Here is a 20,437-nt window from a genome sequence, read left to right on the forward strand (position 1 = left end):
CCTTGAAGAAATCAAACGATTGTGCGTAGTGTTTCATTGGGGTAATGTTAAAAGATACAATTCAAATTCATTAAATCCTAAAGAAAAGAATGGGTGAAGTTGGCCTGGTTCCTTGTTTCCTTCCGGTGTCACGCTGAAAAGAGGATGCTGGTACTTTCCGCAAGGTAGCAATACTTTGCTCGACCTTCTCAAAATAGGAAAGAGTCGACAGAAAGACTCTTCGGATTTGTGGATCCAACAGAATCTAGCGATTTGCTTGCTGGGAAAGTTGGACCTCGGATGGTGAAAATAGCAAATTTCAGCACTTAAGATAACTAAAGGTATCAAAATTAACAGGCAACTTTTTTATTATTATTATTTAATATCAACACGAAAAGCTTCCTAGTATTGGTCGTAATGCGACGATAGATTTCACTGACGTCTAAGAACTCCTGGTCGCAGTTAAACCTTCTTCCGTGGATGACTTCACAGTACTAATTGACCCCTTATAATTTTACTTCTTGAAAGTTTTCTCTTTCTCGGTGGAAAAAAAAATTCAAACAATTTTAATTACCATCGGTTGCAGAGAGATGAAGCATTAAGATACTTAAAACTGTATGACGTCACAATAATGATACTAATTTGATATCGGTTAACATTTCTGATTGTAAAAGTATGTTAAACTATAATTCAGAAAGTAGCGAAGTACAAATTTCTCCGACGGTATTATCTTCGGATCTATTTACCCCAGCAATACCGAGAAAAGTCACTACTTCTTCTGTAGGGTAAGTTAGTCTCTGAAATAATTTGGATATATCAACAAAGTTGAAATGGTAAGTTGGCCACCGTAACGATTACAAAAGCTGACGTTTCGAGCGTTAGCCCTTCATCGGAGCGAATGTCTCAGAAATGTCACAGACATGTAAAAATAGTGTGGTTCGAATGCAAGTGAACTTGGTCAGTGATAGTAGCGCTACTATTTATAGCCTGGATGAAAGAAATGATACGTGCGCAGAGCAACCCTCTGCATTTTTACTTGAACCTTTGATTATATTGTCATGTAGACAGAAGAAGTGCCGTAGATGCCATAGTAAATGCACTTGAAAATTGTGGTGTAGACACTGCTAACATTTTAAGGATCTGAATAGGGTTTTCCGAAGCTGGGGATCCGAAAGCACCAAATATGGAGGTATAGCAAAGCTACCTTTGTTAAAAAAAACTCCCCGTGCAGTTAACTTTGACGTCGTCAAAAGTCGCAGCCACAAACATTACTCCAGTGGAGTCAATACCTAGTAGGTGAAATCAATTATCGTGCTAATTATCAACAAGACAGTTTATAATCTGTTGGTCTCAATAATTTTTTTGTTAACACGATGGGCTATTGTATTGAGAATCACCCTCATTTTCAGTCAGTCAGACCACAGTCCATACAAGTGTTGCCATTGATGGAATAATTTCTTTTGACGTAATAACTTCGTTATGTTTTTTGTTTATCATGTGATTCCTGGTAATAAACAGCCTGGTTCTTCCTATAGGGCTTTACTGAATCTTATAAAAAATCCCTTTGCGTTCAGTGAGAAAGTGTTTCATACGCCTGCTCGACGTACCGAAAGGTACAACAACTCAAAACAAGAAATTTCCACGGTTACGAACGGTAACCCTAGTTCTGGCACAGTTGGGTTTAAAAGTCAAGAGATGCTAAATGTCATAAGGTAACATCGACTCTAATTCACTGGATCAACTTGAAGACGAACGATCAAGCTCGATTTTTCTGGATTTAAAATTGATATTTACTCAGCCAAATTTTTTAATGTTCGCTGCTATACTTCTAAAGACTGAGTTTAAACTGATTCAATCGATTCAAACATTGTAAATAAAATATATCTTACTGATCTTTTTTAGCCGTGCATGCTCCCAACCTTACGCTGTTACGTCGCTATCTCTTAGCGGATGCAGGATGAATGATCAGCTGTAAGTGGTTTTAATAGTTTTTGATAAATCTAGATAAAAAATATTTCGTGGATAAAGGTTCCTGGAGTGGAATTCTTGGATATACCGTAAGCTGCCGCTTACGAGCCTTCGGTTTATACAACTTTTAGTAAGGGGCTTTAGAAGGGCCTATGATCTAGACAGAGGAGCTTGTATCCAAGGGGGCCTAAAGGCGGAATAAAAAAAGCGGTGCTGATCAAAATAAGTTTAACATTTATCGGTTTTGAATTAGGTTTTACGACACCATTTTCAATCGTGTTCTTAGCTCTCCTGAGGGGGGCTCATATCCAGGAGAACCGTATGTACTTTTTGTTAACAGGAACATGGGCCTAAAAACCGAGGGAAAGGGTGAAGGGGAAGATGAGATGATGTGCCAAATCAGACAGACTTGAAATTGCGAAGCGATCGCGAGGTGCCAAACCTGGGCGGTGCACAGGATTTGATATAAATGATAACTTCCATGTGCAAAGTATATATGCGCCTCTCGTAGCCGCCTTAATTAAAAAAGATTGGGTGTTGTCAGGTAATGGGCTCCTGGTGTTGTCAAAAAAGGCGGTTACTATGTTTATTGATCAGCAGATTATGAATAATGCTAAAAAATTATTTTCAGTTTAAGCCGTAGGTGGCGAAAAATTATCTTTATTTTGAGCTGAGTAACAAGAGAATAAAATGTGCAATTCATTCTTTGTTTTCTGTTTCCTTATAGTTTACCAGCTCCCTTGAACACTGAGTAAGTAGTAATTAATGTTAAAATGTAGCCACGCAACAAACACACAGAAAAGTTTGACTAAAGTTGAGGTGGCTATTCCCAACACTGCACGTTCGCCAGCTTTGATATGGTAGCCTAAACAAAACCATCCAGTTACTGCTTGGGGACTCGTGTGACAAATTTTTAGACAATACTTGAGTTCGCAAATGCAAGACATTTTGAATGAACCCGGCCTTTTCGTGTTTCTATCATGTTTTCCTTTCTTCCTCATAACAGACTTAGGAAATTGGACGAACCGTGGTTCGGACATCCTTACACATCTCACATTTGTCAGTTTGACGTTTTTCCAAGATTTGACAGTGTGCGCACACAATTTGATGGTATGATTATCAAAGTCTGATTCTTTGGTTTAGAAATTGTATTTGATGTTTACTTCTTCCCACCCTCCCCTGTACCCCTGAGGATCGTTTTATCACCGTGGCTTGGACCTCTATTAAAGCTTCAGTTACACTGTTAGTTTTGTTTTCTGTCAGTTTTTTATTGATCACTTGATTCTAGTGTTGTTTTTCTATGGATGCCTCAAATAAGTCTTGGAATTATCTCGAGGCATGCGAGGTTAGCTAGATACATAAGCCCAAAGAAACAAGAAACTCGAACGACTTCACTCCCTCCAGCCCCCTACCCCCTACCCCCTACCTCCCTACCCCCTACCCCCTACCCCTATCCCCCTACCCCCTACCCCATACCCCCCTACCCCCCTCTTTTGTTATGTAGAAGTTCTAATTCGTTAAAAGAGAAAGCTGGTAGGAGATGTCTTATAACTTGACAACCGGCTGATCCACTGTCATATTAGCTGTTTTATATCAAACAAACCCACAAGTTTGTAGGAAAAGTATAGTAAAGATTGAAGCTGAAGGTCTTCGTGGAATATCACGGTGTGTAGTGAAGACTTTCGGTTCCTCTCGATCAGCATGATTGGTGGCTAGCTCAGCTTCTCTTAAAAAACGGCGCCGCGAGTAGAAATGATTATTAACGTTATTACCAATTGGTACATTTTTGATAGCTAGAGATAACTTCCTTATCTTACCATTTTTTGGCTCTAAATTTCAGTTCGTAGCGGACGGAAACTTAAGCAGGTGAGCTGAACGTCGTTTATAATCAATTTCATATTAGTAAGAGATATGAGTCGCTTCTTATTTTCTATTGAAAAAGAGGAACATGCATGTGATTGACAAAGATGGTATCCTAGACTTTCATCCAAGTTACAGACGAACGCACGTTACTTCACGTTTCCTTAACTATTTTCACTTCCTACTGCTGAGAATACTCACGATATCATCTATTTGGATACAGTTGAAAGCTTCCGATTGGAGGTGGTTAGCAAGCGTGAAAACAATGAATTTGACTCAATACAAATGACTTTTTCCGTTCATTCATATCGATCTTCATTCAGGTTATGCATTTATTCTTTGATGATCACTATAACAATTAACAACTATTCACCAAAGTGGAGGTGGTTAGTGGTGGATATTTACCGAGCCGCGAAGCGGCGAGGTAAATATCCACCGCTAACCACCGACACTGAGGTGAATAGTTGTTTTAGTGTATACTAAAAAAATAAGATAATATACACCACCGTCGTTAATTTGAGTGATTTCTTCGCTTGTCACGGATGCAAACCGGGACACCATTTTTTCCCGAGTTGCTCGGAGGTAAATAGCAAAGGATATTCGGAGTTTGACTAGCCAATCAGAGCGCGCCTTCAACGCTATCCACTGTTTTAGTATATACTAACAACAACTACTACTACGTTAAACAAGTTATTTGTGCCGAAAGGAACCCAATTAGAATGTTCAAGAATGCTGAATGATAGCGGTAGATGAAAATTACGACGGTTACAGATTACGACAAACTGATCAGTATAAATCTCTCAAAAATTTAAAGAGGGCTCAGGCCCAAAGCTTATCTTCATCTCATCCGTAGTTGATCTACTATACCATTTGTTTTTACAGAAATTGAACCCTGCAACAGAAGAGGCGTTGGAGAAATTATCTAAGAGGATATATCGCACCTCAGTATACCAAGAAAACATGAAGGAATTGCCTAAACCCAGCCCCACAGTGCTCACAGATCTTACAATGATAAAAAACAAGAACAAAATAACGCCTGGATTAGAAACCTGGGAAATAAATGACCAGGAAGAGTTGAATAGAAACGAATCAAGAGAGGAGGACGAAGAGGACAACGAGACAGAGGTAAATGAACTAATGAATTTAATTTTTTTTTCTTGGCATTCCTGAAATTTCCTTGGTTTCCTGTTTGAAAAATTCTCCGTGGAGGATCTGACGGAGTTCGACAAAACGAAAAATCATGCCCACATACTCTGGTATTCTTCCTGTTCTGGTTTGAATTTTAAAGAACTACTCAAGTCCAGGCAGTCTGACTTCTTATGGCTTCTCGTCTCTATTTTCTATTATTTTATGTTGTAGGAGAGCAAAGAATACTGGGAGCGTAACAATGAGGAAGAACTCGACGGCAAAAAGGTGGCAAATGAGTCTGTATCATCGGCTGTGTGGCCCATTTGCCCAGTTGGACTTAACAATATGAGAAAAACGCCGCTTAACTACCCTAAGATTCCACTCCCTCTATATAGCCCGCTGGATTTCTCAAAACGAGATCAGTCACAGAACACTTACAACTGTAACCGTGTCTTAGGAGAGCAAACTACGCAATGTTTGCAATTGGACGCTATGTTCACAAAACGCCACACCAAGAAACATGTCACATTTACAAATCAGTACGTCCCTGCATTCACTGCTTATAGATACGGCTCTCTGGGTCTGGAAGATCCAAAGCACCTTAAGTTTTCAAGTCCGGAGACTAAGAACTTGAAGGAAATGCGATCCGTTCGTGTTGGTCTTGTCCCGGTCAAACATTCGGCTGGCGTTGATTACGTAACACTTCCCCTGATTGGACGAGAGAAGGTGATTGAGCAATCTCATAAGCCTCAGTCGAAGAAACATTGCGCCACTAGGATGTTGGGAGTACGTTTTAAAACAGATGCACATAGAAGGTACGTCACAAAGAAACAGTCCTTTGAATAAACGCTGAACTTGTCAACACACTCCACATTGGGAAATTGAGCGTATTTTTTGTTAATTAGATCTTTTTTGTCGTTATGGCCTCTGGTGTCGTGCTCTGGCAAATCTCCTTTCACTTGCTGGCACATTAAACGTGTTTCGATTTCTTAAAGTAAGGTAAAACGTGCCCCTCTCTTAATTTCTTTTCTTTGTATGGCTTCTCACCAACTACTCGTATTTGTTAAGATTGCATTTCGTGACAGACGTGACAGGCATGACAGGCATACCGTAGGTTGTCGGTTACTATGTGAGATTACATAGACACCAGCCTTTTCCTTTTTCAAGTTGATCCTGCTTCTTATTTTCTATCTATCGTGTTAATCAATTATTATGTGATAAAAAATTTCAATACCAGAATTCACATTAATCAAATGTTACATCAATATTGATTAATGCTGGAAATAGCTTAGAGCTCGTCACTTGTGGATTTTTCTCAACTATAAAAGTCCCTGGAGGATATTATTTTCAGTTTTTCTTCAATTTTTGCAAAGAAATAAGCAAAGTAGAAATAATCCTAAAATGCACAGAAGTTAGCTGAATATGAGCTGCTTCCGTCCCATTCCGCGCGTCAAAGGAACGTTACGTACACTAAAGTTCACCTGGACTTTGTGTGTTATCTTTCATAAAGCCGGGCATCCTACAAAGTCTTGGGAAATCTGCTTAAGAGATCAACCTGAGCGCGGGTTTCCTTTCAAATCTTGATAGGTAATTTAAGCGTCCGGAACACTACAGGCCCTGTTTTATGTTCATGCTAGTGCAGGGTCAGGGTATCTTTTGACTTTGTTTTCTGTTGATATTTTTCCAGGTATCATGACACATATACTAACGTTGTTCCTGATCTCAGAGATTCTGTGATCACTGGAAGACAGCATTCCTTTGGGGGAGTCCACGCATGCGCTTTGAGATAAGGACTCTCGCTGGGTGGTATTTCAAACCGAAAGGACAAATTTCTTTTTGCAAGGTCAAAGTATGAGTTTTTATGTAATGAAAACATGACTGAGTGTTAAAAGGTTTCTCGAGACTTTCTCATGGGCCGTGGCTGTTGATATTGAACTAATTTGAGTCCGCCGGGCTCAACGACTCAAACTGAATTAAAATGTACTATGGAAAGGTGGTCTAGAAAATAAACGGGACTTTGTTCTCCTAGCCTGCGTCGCAGGCAGTCTAAACCGCCGGTATAGACACGGACTATACCGGGGATTGTGTGACATGTCCGGCTGCAACGCAGGTTATGTTCTCCCGGTTAATTTTAAAATTGTAGATTCATTTAAATCATCTAAGCTTGCGACAGTTTTACCACTTCTGTGCGTCATTCTATGTAAACAAAGGAATTAAAGCCATTAGCTAATCTTAAGTGACGTTCGCATTGGACTTTGACGTCTGTTCCTATTTTTCGAACTCCTTCAAGTCAATCTAAATATTATTATCCGTAAAGGATTACAGTTTTGTAATAAAGATCCTCCGAAACAATACATGTACGTATACAGACATGATTTTTGCTGCTATGTCTCCTACGAACACAGAGTTTCTCCAGACACCAGTGAAGACTGTATAGAAATTTCAAAACTTGGTTATCGGTATAAACCTGTCCCTATTAATCTTTTACAGGTTTCAGGTTATATTGTCGCTTATTTTCTGTGTAACAGGATTCAAAGGCGAATAAAGGCGAGACGTCTTAGCACGAATGATCGATACGGTACGGCGAAATTTTGTCTCATTTTTATTGTCGTGTCTGGTGGACGATAGCCTGGGCAAAACTGGCCAACCTAGAAAAAATTAAAAGAAAGAAAAATTTACTTTTTTTTTAAAGATCCAACAGGGAAGTATTTTTAAAAACGCATCCAATCTCCCACATGGCAATTATGAAAATTTTTTCTTTGTATGTTTACTGAAGTGATGAAAGTCAAAGATGATTTATGAAAGGAAAAAATATCGATTTCCTTTCCTGTACGGAGACACTGATTAACTTTTTCCGTTGCATGCATGAACTGAGTGGAAAAGGAATATTTCCTCACAGGGCACTTAAACGTAATTAATCCATAAAACGAAAAAGTACTTTCACGTTTGTCGAGGAGAGACAAAGTAAAGTAGCTTTGATAATAAAATCGCTGTATTTGACTTTGAGTGGGAGAAAGATCTTCTGAAAGAAGTGTCTGCAATTGGTTTTTTCTTGTTTCATTTTGTTTTGTTTTTTTGTTATTTTTCTTATCAAATGCTCAGTGATAACGACTTCAAAATGAGCGAATTCTGTGAGGGGCCGATATTAATCTCTTGACGTTAGATTTTCAACCGCAATAATATTTAACAATTATTTGCCGAAGGCGAGGTGAATATCGTCGAATAATCCCCGAGACGAAGTCGGGGGGATTATTCGACAATATTCACCGAACCTGAGGCGAATAATTGTTTTAGTATAATTTCAGAGCTGAACAACAGAGAAACGTCTAAAATCATAACATTTTAGTAACATTTATGAACATTTTATTTTAACGACAATTATAAAGAAATTAACTACTATATAAAATGCCACTTAAATAGTATATAAGCTACTTTTATCGCTGGTTTCTTGCTCGTATGCTACACACGACTTCAAGCGATGCTTGTCACTCAGGGTCAATATGAGATACTTAAATGGTCGTTCTAAAAACAATAAATTGAGACGATGAACGTTCACCAAACAAGCACAGCTTCGTAAACCGAACATCGATTGATCACATCCGTAGCCCGATTTATTCCGCCACTATTCTGTCGACTGGAGTGTCTGCGATATCATCAAAATACGCATTTCATCCTAATTCTGAAAATAATAGCCGTTTTTTCCCTCAACCCCAACTAAGCACCACTGCTGATGAGAGATGGATTCTCCGACTTAGCGGTTGGACCACAACAGAGTTCCGTTTCAGTATATTGATAGTGCGAAGTTCACGTTAGTCTTCTTACGCAAGAAGCCCCCTACTAAACACCCACGTGTTCTGCATTTGATTTTCGTCTTCGATTATATTATGTTTGTATTTTTGTAATGTTTTGTTCTCTGCCGTCAGAAGTACTATCCAATATTAACCGCTCATGACATCAGGTTATTAATCATTCGGTTATTAAAGTAAAACTCTCTAACTTTGTTACACTCACTATTTTACAGGCAATGTATGTGAAAATTTTAGGAATTTACAGTTCCAAGATGTTAACAGCGTTATTTTTTACTGCTATTTTCATCTGCGCCTGTCGATTTATGAGAATAGAGATTCTGTGAAAACGAAAAAAAAAGATTTATCTGCTATTGTTTTTTTCCCCTTGCTGTAACGTTTCATAGATACGAACTCTCCATTTAAGCAATGTTTTTGTCTGTCTAAATTTTGAAAGGAGCAATTGTTAAATGATTGAATATTTACAAAGTCGACCGACCAATCATGAGCGTTTTCGCCCACTGTCACTTTATGGACATACCAGCAAGTTCAAGAAATCACCTGTGAGACGGAAATTTATGTTAATTTAATTATGGTAAAATATTTTCTTTTTTCCAAATTTGGGTTATAATGCATGAGTTTACAGCCTCTGATTGGTCAATGGTGATAATTATTTCACAGTGGCTAGTACTCTCTCTCGCGGGTGAACAAAAGACCGGTCACATAAAATTCTATGACTGCTGTGGGACGGTAGTCTGTAGGTCTCCGTATACTCCTCTCACAGTATTTTCTCGTCATGGAGCATTCCTCTTTAGATTTAAGTATAGTAAAGAAGGAGCCGGGATTTGACGAGCCTTTTTCGTCTGAACACGGGATATTCGACAACATGATGTCAGATGATTTTCACGACACAAGCTTCCATTCAGTGGTGAGTGGAGATTCCATTCATACGCCTCGTAGTAAAATCACTTAAATTACTGTCTCAATGTAAAGTTTATTTGTGTGCTTTTACTTACGTTTCCTGCTTTCTCTGTGTAGCACTCCTGCTCTGAAGAAGTTCCCGTGGACTGGCTATCAGGATTTTTTGACGAGGTTTCTTCCTGTAGCGACTCGACTTTGAACTACAGCAACACTCTACCAGAGTACACATCAAGTAGCTTATCATACAACTCGCTTGGGAAGTCACATTATCTAAGTTTGAATGGCTTAAGTATGGATACGATGCCTAGCCTACCAGAGGAATGCTCCAACGAGTCGCTGTATTGCTCAACGCCTTCAGTTCCCCACACACCAGACTATAAGCCTCTTTCACCCGCCTCGATAGATTCGTCCCCGCTGGAAACCGATGTGAAGCCACATTTGTTTGGCAGGGACGCTCTTTTCGAACCCCAAGAAAACTTCGCACCACCGATAAACAGTCGATTAGAACCGACGGAGCTGAAAATGTTCGAGCCAAATGACGGACAAAAAAGTTTACCAGACTCGCCTCATTCCGAAAACGACTCCGACCGGATTGACAGTGAATCTGGTAAGTCACGAAACGAGCCTCGCAGCACTTCCGTTTCTTCTGTCTTTTATTTTATGATTTTCTTTTCTAAGAGACTTGTAATGGCGTTGTAAACAACAAATGGGTCTTAAACCATGAGGAAGACATTAAAATTTTATCTCGTGTTGGTAAATACGGATCCCTTTGTTTCTCACATGACTCAAATTTGTGTGACTTCCCCTTAGCAAGGGGCAGGAAAGCGCCTCTCTTTTTTCCAGAAATATATGAAATTTGGAAGAAAAGAACGGGCTAGTGTTCTCAACACTCTCAAATATGACCATATAAACAAAGTAGGGCTTGAATTTCTGAGACATGAGCGATTCAGCAGGTAAACTTACAGCTTTATGTCTTGTCTGGAAAATGATCTTTGAACTACAAGATGTAGATAAACTGTATCAAGTTATACCCTGTCAAAGATTCCACTAAACAAGGTTATTTTGTGCTACCTGAATGACTCTTTCTCTCTTAGTTTTCATTTATCTCTGGCTTATTTTCTATTTTTCTTTGATATCACTATCACTTAGACTTTTTTCGTGGGTGCTTCAGATTCCATGGGAACAGAAATGTTTCTCGTGAATTACGAACCTTTTCCTAGTTACATTCTAGATTCGTAAAAATTCATTGATGAGAGATCCGATCTGTTTTGAAACCGAAATTTTGATTTTTATTATTTTATTTAGTTATTTTAGTCATATTATATTTGATGTTTGTGGCATACGGTCCAGATCTCGCAAAAAAAAAATCGTGGTTTGTCCAGACGATTGATCGAGACAATTCTGTTACTACTCTATTTTTTTGTCCGAAGGTTCTATCAATTTCTTTGTTCACTTCGGCGTGAGATTTATGCAGTTCTTACTCATTAACTACCTCGTGCCATCTTTACTTAGAACTAAAGCTTAATTTAGTACCAGCTGTGTAAATTTTAAGCTGTGTCCTACATCTTTTAACATTACGGTAGACTCAGATTGTTGTTAAAAGCATTTTGCAACTAAGTGATTTCGGTCACCGTAAATTTCTTTTAGACTCCCATGCGGGTGGGAAAATGGTAAAGACGTTATTTTTCAAAATGAACAATTTGGTTTGATAAAGGTTTAAAGATCATTTTTGATAAAGCTTAAATCTCATTCTTAAAATTTCAAGTCCTCAAAACGTTTACCCTATTTGTGGGTGGCCTTTAAATGGGAAAGTGGGGAGGAGCAAAATCCAAGATTGCTCTGACTGAGACAAAACAAATGTTTTTAAAGTTGCTCTTTTATTTTAGTTAGGAAATAGTCGATTTTATTTTTGGACAAAGTGATTTGCTTTCCCTCAAAGCAATGTCACGGAACAAAGACAGAAACAGATCTACTCCCTGAAGGGTACGCTAATCACCCTCAGATCAAGAGAAGCTGTTGTCCCCTCCTTCTCTCTCAAAACTGAGAAAAATAATTTGAAAATCTTTGAGGATGACTGAAAAATTGATATCCATTTGGCAACCTTCACCACTGTATTTCATATACTTTAAATATACCCGTTGTGTTGTACAGTGCTGTTGATGTGAACACTGCTTAGCAACTTCTACCTTTTTTCTGTTTTCCTTTTATGCGACAATAATCCTTCTTTTACCTCTCATCCTTTTCTGGCCTAATTCATAAGAGTTGATAAGGAAGTCGGTGCTGATGAGTTTCTACATTTTACCCCCAAAATAATGTGTTAGTGTCTCCCATTGAAAACAGTCTCCCATTCTTCTGGTCTTGCCACTGTAACTATAAGTGGTGAGCAGATGATGATGATCTTTTCCTTAAAGCTTTTTAGGGATTTTATAGAATTAAATTTAGTTATGACTTTTCTAGAATTTAAAGTAGGTATGGCAACAAAAACATTGATCACTGTGTACTTGGAATCAGAACAAAATGTTGTTTCTTTTTTTTAATTTTCTTACAGCTTTTGTTATGTGCAGGTACACATTTCTTACCATGAAAACATAAATGTACTTTACAAATGTAAACGTGTTGACACTCGGCAAACCATCTCTTACATGTACTTTCTTTATTCAGCTTCTGGTGATGGGTATTTTCATCCTACGCTGCCTATCCAATCAGAATTTGCGACTCTCAGAGCATGTAGAACTTACAGTAAGCATCCATTCAGCTGACATTAAACTAAAGTGGGAAGAATTTCTTATCAGACTGTGAAAACCAAGCAGAGGATTTTTTTTTTAGGTGTTCTCTTTTTTAGAAAGACATTGTTTTCATTTGGGGAATTTTACAATTTGGTACAGTACCTATTGACAAAGGAAAACTTCTTTTGAGTTACATCTGTATATTGTATCTGTCTGTATGAAGGGCAAGGGACTAAAAAAGAACATGGAACATTTATACACATTAAAAAGAGCAGCTTTGGTGAAAGTTTGGAGTTGGTGTAATCATTCTTTAAGAAAATAATTTTCTGCTTGGCACTAGTTTGATTAAAATTCAGTCTACTTTTAATTGATAGAACAGAAGCTGAGTAATCAAAGATGATGTATTTAACTTTTAAGCTTGTCTCATTCTTAATGATGAATTTCCAAAAATTTGTCTTTAACAAAATGGTTATGTCAATAAAAGTAAGCATGTTGACATAAGAAAAACTTAATAAACTTACTGAAACAGCGCATGCAAGAAGCTGTCTTCTAAACAGATTATTTTGCAAGGAGTAAATTAAAATAGCATCAAATTATCTATTCCCTTTTAACTGTCCAGCATTTATTGTGTTCTTAAAAAAAATATTTAAAGCATAGATTCTTAAAGGTTGTTATCAAAATAGTTTTAGTATAAAGGATAGTCACATCCTGCAAAATAATAATTTCATTCTTTGAATATTAAACTGTGCGTGATTCTGCCACCTTTTCTCTCTTTTAACTATCATTAGTACCTTAAAATACCAAGCACTTTTAATTGTATAAACCATTGTTAAGATCCATATTTACTCCCTTTCTTAAAGTGCACCTAAACCCAAAAATTTTTTTTCACTTAACTAAATAAGCATATCTTTTGGAGTATTTCTGTGGAAAAAATTTTTATTTGCTCAAATCTTCAATTTTCTTGGCCCAGTCAAAATACGGAAAATCAGCCACCATCTTGCCTCACGACCGAGTTTAAAGAGGAATGGCTCTAGCAGGTAATGTGACATCAAATCAAGAACACGAAAGTCTACATTTCACACATTTTCACTTGTTTGGGAAGGTTGTGTAGTCGATATTGTCCCAAAATATGCCGACTAAGTGTGTTGTAGGAGGATGTAGCAATGTGCAAAATTTGCAAGAGGGTATTGCGCTTCATGCATTCCTCATACAACACTCATAGTCGGCATATTTCAGACAATATCAACAACAACCTTCCCAAACAAGTGAAAATGTGTGAAATGCAGACTTTCGTGTTCTCGATTTGATGTCACATTACCCACTAGAACCATTCCTCTTTAAACTCAGTCGTGAGCCAAGATGGCGGCCAATTTTCCGTATTTTGACAGGGAACAGAAAATTAAAGATTTAAGCAATAAAAAATTTTTGCACAGAAATACTCTAAAAAATAAGCTTATTTCACTAAGCGAAAAAAATTTTGGTGTTTAGGTGCACTTTAAAGCTTAACAATACTTATGTCTGATGCTGTCTCATCTGTTTCTAAAGATTAATAATGAATTTTTAGACCCTGGAATATGGAAAAAAATTAAATTTTTCTTTTCTTTCTCTTGGAAGCTGGAAAGAAGTTGCTACACATTAATTATAGAAAAAAGCAGTTGTAAGAATGAGCAATATGTTGCCATAGGAACCATGTCTTCCAATTTTTCTCTTGTCATCTTTTCGGTCATTTAAAACGTATATGCATAAAACAAAATTACCAGTATCTGACTACCAATTTCTTCCTTAGCAACATGTATTTTATTCAAGTTAAATTTATCCCAGAAAGCTCTTCTGTTGAACTCTGCTGTTTTTAGTTTAGAACTAAGTAGATTTCTGGTGATGTAACTTGTTAAGGTTTTGATAACTTTCTTTGTAGGTTATGACTCTGGTTCTCGCTCCCCCCAGTCCACAGCAAACACACCACCTCATATCATAGATGACTGCGATATGTCAAGATCCAACACAGGAGAAACAACATTGCCTATTATCCAGGTACACCTTCAAACTAATTTTTCACATTGAAAAGAGGAACTTCACATGTTCATGTAAGGGCCTGATCATTCTTACTTTGCTTCAATCTTTTAACTCCCTCCTTATTATCCATACAATATCAAGCAAACAGATAACAAGAAGATTTAAAATTATCAAGTAAATTTTGTTGTCTTAATCTAACACCAAATTCTCACAACTGATTGACAAGGAAATGTGTTGGCAACAAAAGGAGAATATCAACAATCAGGTCTCGGTAGTGAGGGTTAATCTTTTCATTTTCATAATTGTTCAATTTAGTTTTTATCAGTTTAATTATTCTAAAAATTTTGAACTCAATGCAATGCAGTATTCATCTGACAAGAATCTTTTTTATTCTGTATTTTTGGTTTGGAGAGTATGATACAGGGTACATGTCCAATTTTGAATATTACTTTTTTCAGTGAAGTCTGTCTCCTTTTTTAAACTTGTCACTTCAAAACTTGTACGTTGGTTCATCTATCTGTGCTGCATTGTTTATATAGAGATGTATGATTGAGATGTTTTTGTGCCTATTGTGCCTACTTTGCCTTCCTTTTAGGAATGTTATGTTATGGTGTCACTCGAGTCTGTAAAACCTTTCCCCAAGCCCCTTGTGGTTTTTAAATGGCAGACTATAATATATGCATAACATCTCTTATGACTTGTCCTGGTTTAGCTCTGACACTGGTCATTGATGAAAGAATCTGATCAGGTTTCTTTGGATTCATTTTTGGTTTTGTTGGGTTTAGTTTGATATTTATTCTGGGTAAAATATCTGCATTTGGACTTTGTTATCAATTTAAATGTAAAAGCTACATCGTTAAAGGTTCTCACATGTGCATTTTACTCTAACATATTCTTTGAAGTAGAATGAGAGATGTTAATTTAAAGGTAAAAACAAAAAAGAAAGGTTAAGACAAAAAAAAAAGTTGATAAAGTCAGGGCTGGAATGTGATACTTTCAGACTCAAGAGGAATAGGTACATCCACTGTGCTATCTAGGTACACAGAGCATGCAAACTTGTGAAGTTTTATATATAAATACATGTTATGCACATTTATTGCATGTATCTATTCTTTTTATTTCTTGGCCCAGTGCCTGGCCTGTCAGTCAAGTAATGTACAAATTCTGTTCTTACCAAGTCCTCCTTTGTCTCTGTTCATTTTGTAGCATCCCCAAGAAAAACAACCTTTTTATTTAACAGATGAAGAGAGAAGAACCCTTATTGCAGAGGGTTTACCAGTACCAACTGGCCTTCCCCTTACAAAGGTACGTACAAAGGAACTACATTTAGATAAAGCAAACCCCCTTCCTCTGAAAGCCATACAGTAGGAGCTTTGAGGTTGAAGAAAGCCCCTCTCTACTTTTGGCGTTAACAAAAATTCTTAAATTGCTATACACGTGTATTTAGGCTTAGTAATGTTTTGTTAATAATATTCTTACCTTGTAAGGATCACTTTAGTGCTTTCTCCTAGTGTTTTAAATTATACAGTTAAAGAAAATAATGCTCCTTGACACATTTCATGACAGCTGGGCAACAGTCAAGAAAAATATTTACTGGCTTTCGTATATACTAATGAATTGTATATAAAATTACATGCAGACACAAACCAATAACAAATTGAACTTGAGCATTCTCTCAATCATTGGTTATCCCTTTGTCAATTTTTATATTCTGTAATACCTTTCAATACTTGACTTCCTGTTCTTCTGAGTTGGATAGTGCAAGAGGAAGCTAGTTTTTTATCACTTTTAAAAGATGCACGTTGCCTAAATAATAATATTGTGTTGATCATTATTGTTGTTATCATCATGATCCTCACTAGATCTTTCCAGCAACAAAACTAGGCTTTATTCCTACATTTTATAACATTAATTTTTTGTTTTAAATTGGGATAGATTGAAGAGAGAGCCTTGAAAAAAGTTCGACGTAAAATTAAAAATAAGGTATGTTTATTTTCATGCTAGTGTTTGAGAGTTTTCCTTTTCTTTCCAAATGTAATGTTTGCTTGTTAGCATGCGTGAGTCAATTATAGTTTTGTAGTCATTGTACCATAATTATTTGTTTTAACACTTGGGGATCTTATTTACTTTTGATACCTTATTCAAAACAGGGTGTTGATAGGGACAGGGTGCTTGTTTCTTTTTTGAGGACAGACAGAATGTGCAAAACAGAGCTTTGACTGTTTTTGTAATAAAGCTATAAGCGAGCAATTAAACAAAGATGAACCATAGGTGATCTTAATATACATAATTATACTCCACCAGTGCTATCACTGAAACACAATAGGGGCACTTATTGAAATATGGTCACTTACTGGAATGAGGATGCTTACCCAATAGGGGCCCTTATTAAATCGAGTGTGCTAAATTGAATCATTATGGTATTTTTATTTCTGTGTGTAGATTTTTTTAAACCTTTGAAAGACCCATTAATATCGTCTTCTGTGTGATCCAATTATCATTTGTATACATGTTCTTTTGGTTAAATATACACCAAATACAAATGTGGCATCCAATTTGAATTGCCATTGTTCTGGATTCACTAACCTCGTCTTCACATGGAAACACAAAACGATTATCACATGTGTGAGAGGCTAGTGAGTCCAGAACAATGGCAATTCAACTTGGATGCCATATTTGCATTCACTGTATAGTATTCATCAGTTTATAAACTCATCACCTTTACCCATTTAGATTTCTGCGCAAGAGAGTAGACGTAAAAAGAAGGAGTACATGGAAACACTTGAGAAGAGGTGTGTTTGTGAAAACCATAATTATGCCTTGGTTTAGTAATTATGCCTTGGTTTGTACTCTAACTTATACTTTTTAATATTCTCTTTGTTGTAACTTTTTCTGAGCAAGAGTGAGTACAAAAAAAAAATAAAGATTGTTGTTCTTGTTGTTGTTGTTGTTGGTTTCATGGTTTCTTCAAATCATTAAATTCTGCTGATTGGGCTTATTTCATAGCATTTGCTACAAACAAACTCAAACTTTTTATGGGTTGTCAGAACAATTTTCATTCTTGGGTAAAGAGGATTTAAAGGTAAACAACGTTGGGGTTATCATTTTGTACTATTTGTTGTAGTATTTGTATTTGTAATATTAACTAGTTGACTTGCTTTTATCACCAACAAAATGAATTTCCCTCTTCGCTTTTTGTCTCTATAGAGTAGAAAATTGTGCAAGTGAAAACTTAGAACTTCGCAAAAAAGTTGATACATTAGAGACTACAAATAGGTAAGTCTGTTTACTTATACTGTGTGCTATGATGCCACTATTTTAGACTTGATATTACTATAACTATGCTTTAAATATGTTCACCTTTTCTTTCTTGTAGATCACTTATAAGTCAACTCCAAAAACTTCAGTCATTGATAGCAGCTAAAGTTCCTCGTGCAGTCAGCGCTAGATCCACTCAAACTAGTACATGTTTAATGGTAAGATTCTATTGCACTAGTGAGGTGCCATTTAATGAATTTTTTCCTTAAACAGTACATGGCTATTTCTGTGAACTATTTAGTTTCGTGTTACCATAGTACCAAAAAGTGGAATTTTTCAAATCTAAACGGCTAATATAATCAGCCCAGCTCTCTCAAGGATCTAGTGAAGAGAAATGTTCTTCGGTGCAAGAGATTTACTCCTTTGTCAAGAAGAGATGCATGTTATGGTGAAAAAGAAGAATATCCCGAAAAGCTAATAGGATGCACGCCGGAGATCGCCCCACTCCTTTGTCAAGAAGAGATGCATGTTATGGTGAAAAAGAAGAATATCCCGAAAAGCTAATAGGATGCACGCCGGAGATCGCCCCATTCCCCCCTTCCCATTACACCCAACCCTTCCTCTCCCCTCTCCATTACACCCAACCCTTCCTAGCCTTCCTCCCCTTGGAAAATCCTGCCCGTTCTCCTTTTTCTTAAACCATAAAAATAGGCAAAGAATATTAGTGCTGGCTCCCTTTAGAGGGGTAGTAATTGTTGCAGGGAACCCTAATTGTTTGGCAGGTTTTTCTGGTTATCTGAACGTTTCTGTTGTTAGTTCTATTCTCCTCAATGGAAACGTACCATGAAGTCATACAAAACGATTGACTGTGTCTTCCAGGGACCCTCTTACTTTGAATCGCTCGGAAATTAATCTGCATGGTCCTTTTTAACCAACCTGCAGGAATTCATTGACTCTAGAATACACCCTCTTGCGCTCCCTTGATAGCAAGCAAACCTGAGTGTAAGCTTCTGCGTCAAGCTTGAATTCGCGCACACATGTCCATGAAGTTTAGTTCATTTTGCTTTGTTGGAGAAAACTACAGTACGATTTTGAGAGACTTCTCGGAAACAGCTCATGTTTTGGTTTATCCTATAGGTTGTGGTGCTTTGCTTTGCTGTATTTCTTGGTAGCTGGAGTCCTCTTTCGACCACTGGCGTGAGCCTACCGTCATTAACTAGTGCGGTTAGTAAGGGAGGTGTCGACTACAGCACGCCTTCAGGTGAGCAGCAGTGAAGTTACCATAACACCATCGTGCGCACGTTAGTCCTTTGAAAATAAAATCGTGATTTCCTTGGGGAAAAAAAAAAACAGGATTTGGAAGACTAGATGATTTCCTTATCAAAAACACCAAGCTTTGTTAGGGATAGGGATAGGGGCGAATTCTCCAAGATGAAAGAGATCTAAGAGCTTTTTAATCTAAGAGAATGTTGGCAACGCGGGATCAGTCGCTATTGAAACCCCCAATGAACTCCATACTCTGAAATAAAACTTGGACTAGCATTTGCGTTACTCCAGGCTTAAATCTCTAGAAACCTTGTTCAGAGCATGATGATAAGAAGCTATGTAGGCTAATAATTTAAGGAGAAATCTACCAACTTGTGCTATTTTGAAACACTTTTAGTACGTTCCCGCGTGTTGCTGTCAGTTGTTGATGATCTGGATTCAGAAGACTTCATTGAATATGGTCCCACAAACACTCTGTTTGATCCAGTGGACAAATTGCTGCCCTCTCTTCCAGCGACGAAGCATTTAACACCAGAAAATGAAACGAATCAATTTGTTTCCATGGAGGCAGTTACCAGGGAGACAAGGAAAAATGAAAGTCAATTAGTTGCATCCGCAGCGTAAAAATTTTCGCTCCTTAATTGATATTACAGATATGAACAATAACATATGACAGAGGGTATTTTAATAGGGAGAAAATTTGTAGAAAAATATATTTTGTATTTTAAAAACAATTTGTAAATCTAAGAGGAGGTAACACACAGTTACATTAATTTCATTTGAATGCATGAATACTACAGTCATTGATCACGTTCATCGTCGCCCATGTTACATTTTCTCTTAACTTATAACAAATTTAAATTAGACCCAAAAACCCAGTCATACATATTCACCTAGTATTTAACTAGCAGTTCGTAAAGTTTTGAGCTCGAGAAATATTTGTATCGGTTAACGCATGATAATTTTATGAAGTTAAAGGTTTGGAAAACAGATGGGCACAAAGTATAGGATTTTTAATATTAAGTCAATAACCAAAATGTCGCAAATGAAGTGACCAATAACCTCTTTGTAAATAATTTGTACAAATAAGCCAAGATTATGCTGACAATGCACAGTATAGCATCACAGTTAATTTAGCGAAGGGTGGTGTAGTGGTATGGTGGTACTACTTAAAGAGGTTACGTTACCCTCGGTCTTTTAAATCGGATGGCTTGCCCACCTTGATGTATGTTTGTTGTTTTGTTTGTTTTTTGTTTTGTTTCTTTATAGTTGTTGTTACATCTTATGGAGTATTTTTTTTTTCTAGAAAGTTAACCTGATCATTTGTCTACCGTTCTGACCTCCCCCCTCCACCCCCCCCCCGGCACTTGGTGACCATGTGTGGTCAACCTGAGTCCAATCAACTTCAGTTAAAAATGCTGACGAGCCACTTTCACTTGCACTGTACCTGTAGAAAATCGTAGCTTAGTAATTGTTGTCTCTCCCGAGGGTGGACTGCATGGGCTCCGCATAGTTTAAAGGAAATACACGTAA

At 37.2% G+C, this 20,437-nt stretch overlaps 2 protein-coding genes and 1 long non-coding RNA gene across 4 annotated transcripts; 2 read left to right on the plus strand and 1 right to left on the minus strand.

The window, feature by feature from the left end:
• Nucleotides 1-7: 7 nt before the first annotated feature.
• On the plus strand, nucleotides 8-7,289 carry LOC111331411 (uncharacterized). The gene is made up of 9 exons (XM_088745709.1): nucleotides 8-764; nucleotides 1,128-1,271; nucleotides 1,882-1,950; nucleotides 2,675-2,698; nucleotides 2,954-3,057; nucleotides 3,788-3,813; nucleotides 4,690-4,932; nucleotides 5,167-5,750; nucleotides 6,623-7,289. The coding sequence occupies exons 1-9, from the start codon at nucleotides 655-657 to the stop codon at nucleotides 6,723-6,725; spliced, it is 1,407 nt and encodes a 468-aa protein (XP_088601835.1). The 5' UTR covers nucleotides 8-654; the 3' UTR covers nucleotides 6,726-7,289.
• On the minus strand, nucleotides 6,933-9,863 carry LOC148741743 (uncharacterized). Its single transcript, XR_015995552.1, has 2 exons — nucleotides 9,737-9,863; nucleotides 6,933-7,583 (listed from the first exon to the last, which is right to left on the minus strand). It is a non-coding gene; the product is annotated as an uncharacterized LOC148741743 (long non-coding RNA).
• Nucleotides 9,416-20,256, plus strand: LOC111331383 (uncharacterized). Of its 2 annotated transcripts, XM_022936489.2 has the most exons (11): nucleotides 9,427-9,648; nucleotides 9,759-10,248; nucleotides 12,303-12,380; nucleotides 14,283-14,398; nucleotides 15,587-15,685; nucleotides 16,316-16,363; nucleotides 17,114-17,172; nucleotides 17,588-17,656; nucleotides 17,757-17,856; nucleotides 18,776-18,899; nucleotides 19,302-20,256. In XM_022936489.2, the coding sequence occupies exons 1-11, from the start codon at nucleotides 9,517-9,519 to the stop codon at nucleotides 19,526-19,528; spliced, it is 1,542 nt and encodes a 513-aa protein (XP_022792224.1). In that variant the 5' UTR covers nucleotides 9,427-9,516; the 3' UTR covers nucleotides 19,529-20,256. The 2 variants fall into 2 exon arrangements, with proteins under 2 accessions (XP_022792225.1, XP_022792224.1); XM_022936490.2 differs by lacking the exon at nucleotides 12,303-12,380 and having other exon boundaries at nucleotides 9,416-9,648.
• The last annotated feature ends 181 nt before the right edge of the window (nucleotides 20,257-20,437 follow it).

The sequence above is a fragment of the Stylophora pistillata genome, chromosome 1 (assembly GCF_964205215.1).
Source record: "Stylophora pistillata chromosome 1, jaStyPist1.2, whole genome shotgun sequence".
In the NCBI taxonomy this organism is placed as follows: domain Eukaryota; kingdom Metazoa; phylum Cnidaria; class Anthozoa; order Scleractinia; family Pocilloporidae; genus Stylophora; species Stylophora pistillata.

Excerpts from the sequence above, each read along its gene's own strand:
- LOC111331383 (XM_022936489.2), top strand. The coding sequence starts at position 9,517 with ATGGAGCATTCCTCTTTAGATTTAAGTATAGTAAAGAAGGAGCCGGGA. Across the intron at positions 16,364-17,113 it reads GACGTAAAATTAAAAATAAG|ATTTCTGCGCAAGAGAGTAG; the intron begins GTATGTTTATTT and ends TTACCCATTTAG. Across the intron at positions 18,900-19,301 it reads CGACTACAGCACGCCTTCAG|TACGTTCCCGCGTGTTGCTG; the intron begins GTGAGCAGCAGT and ends AAACACTTTTAG.
- LOC111331411 (XM_088745709.1), top strand. The coding sequence starts at position 655 with ATGTTAAACTATAATTCAGAAAGTAGCGAAGTACAAATTTCTCCGACG. Across the intron at positions 1,272-1,881 it reads TCCAGTGGAGTCAATACCTA|CCGTGCATGCTCCCAACCTT; the intron begins GTAGGTGAAATC and ends GATCTTTTTTAG. Across the intron at positions 1,951-2,674 it reads TGCAGGATGAATGATCAGCT|TTTACCAGCTCCCTTGAACA; the intron begins GTAAGTGGTTTT and ends GTTTCCTTATAG.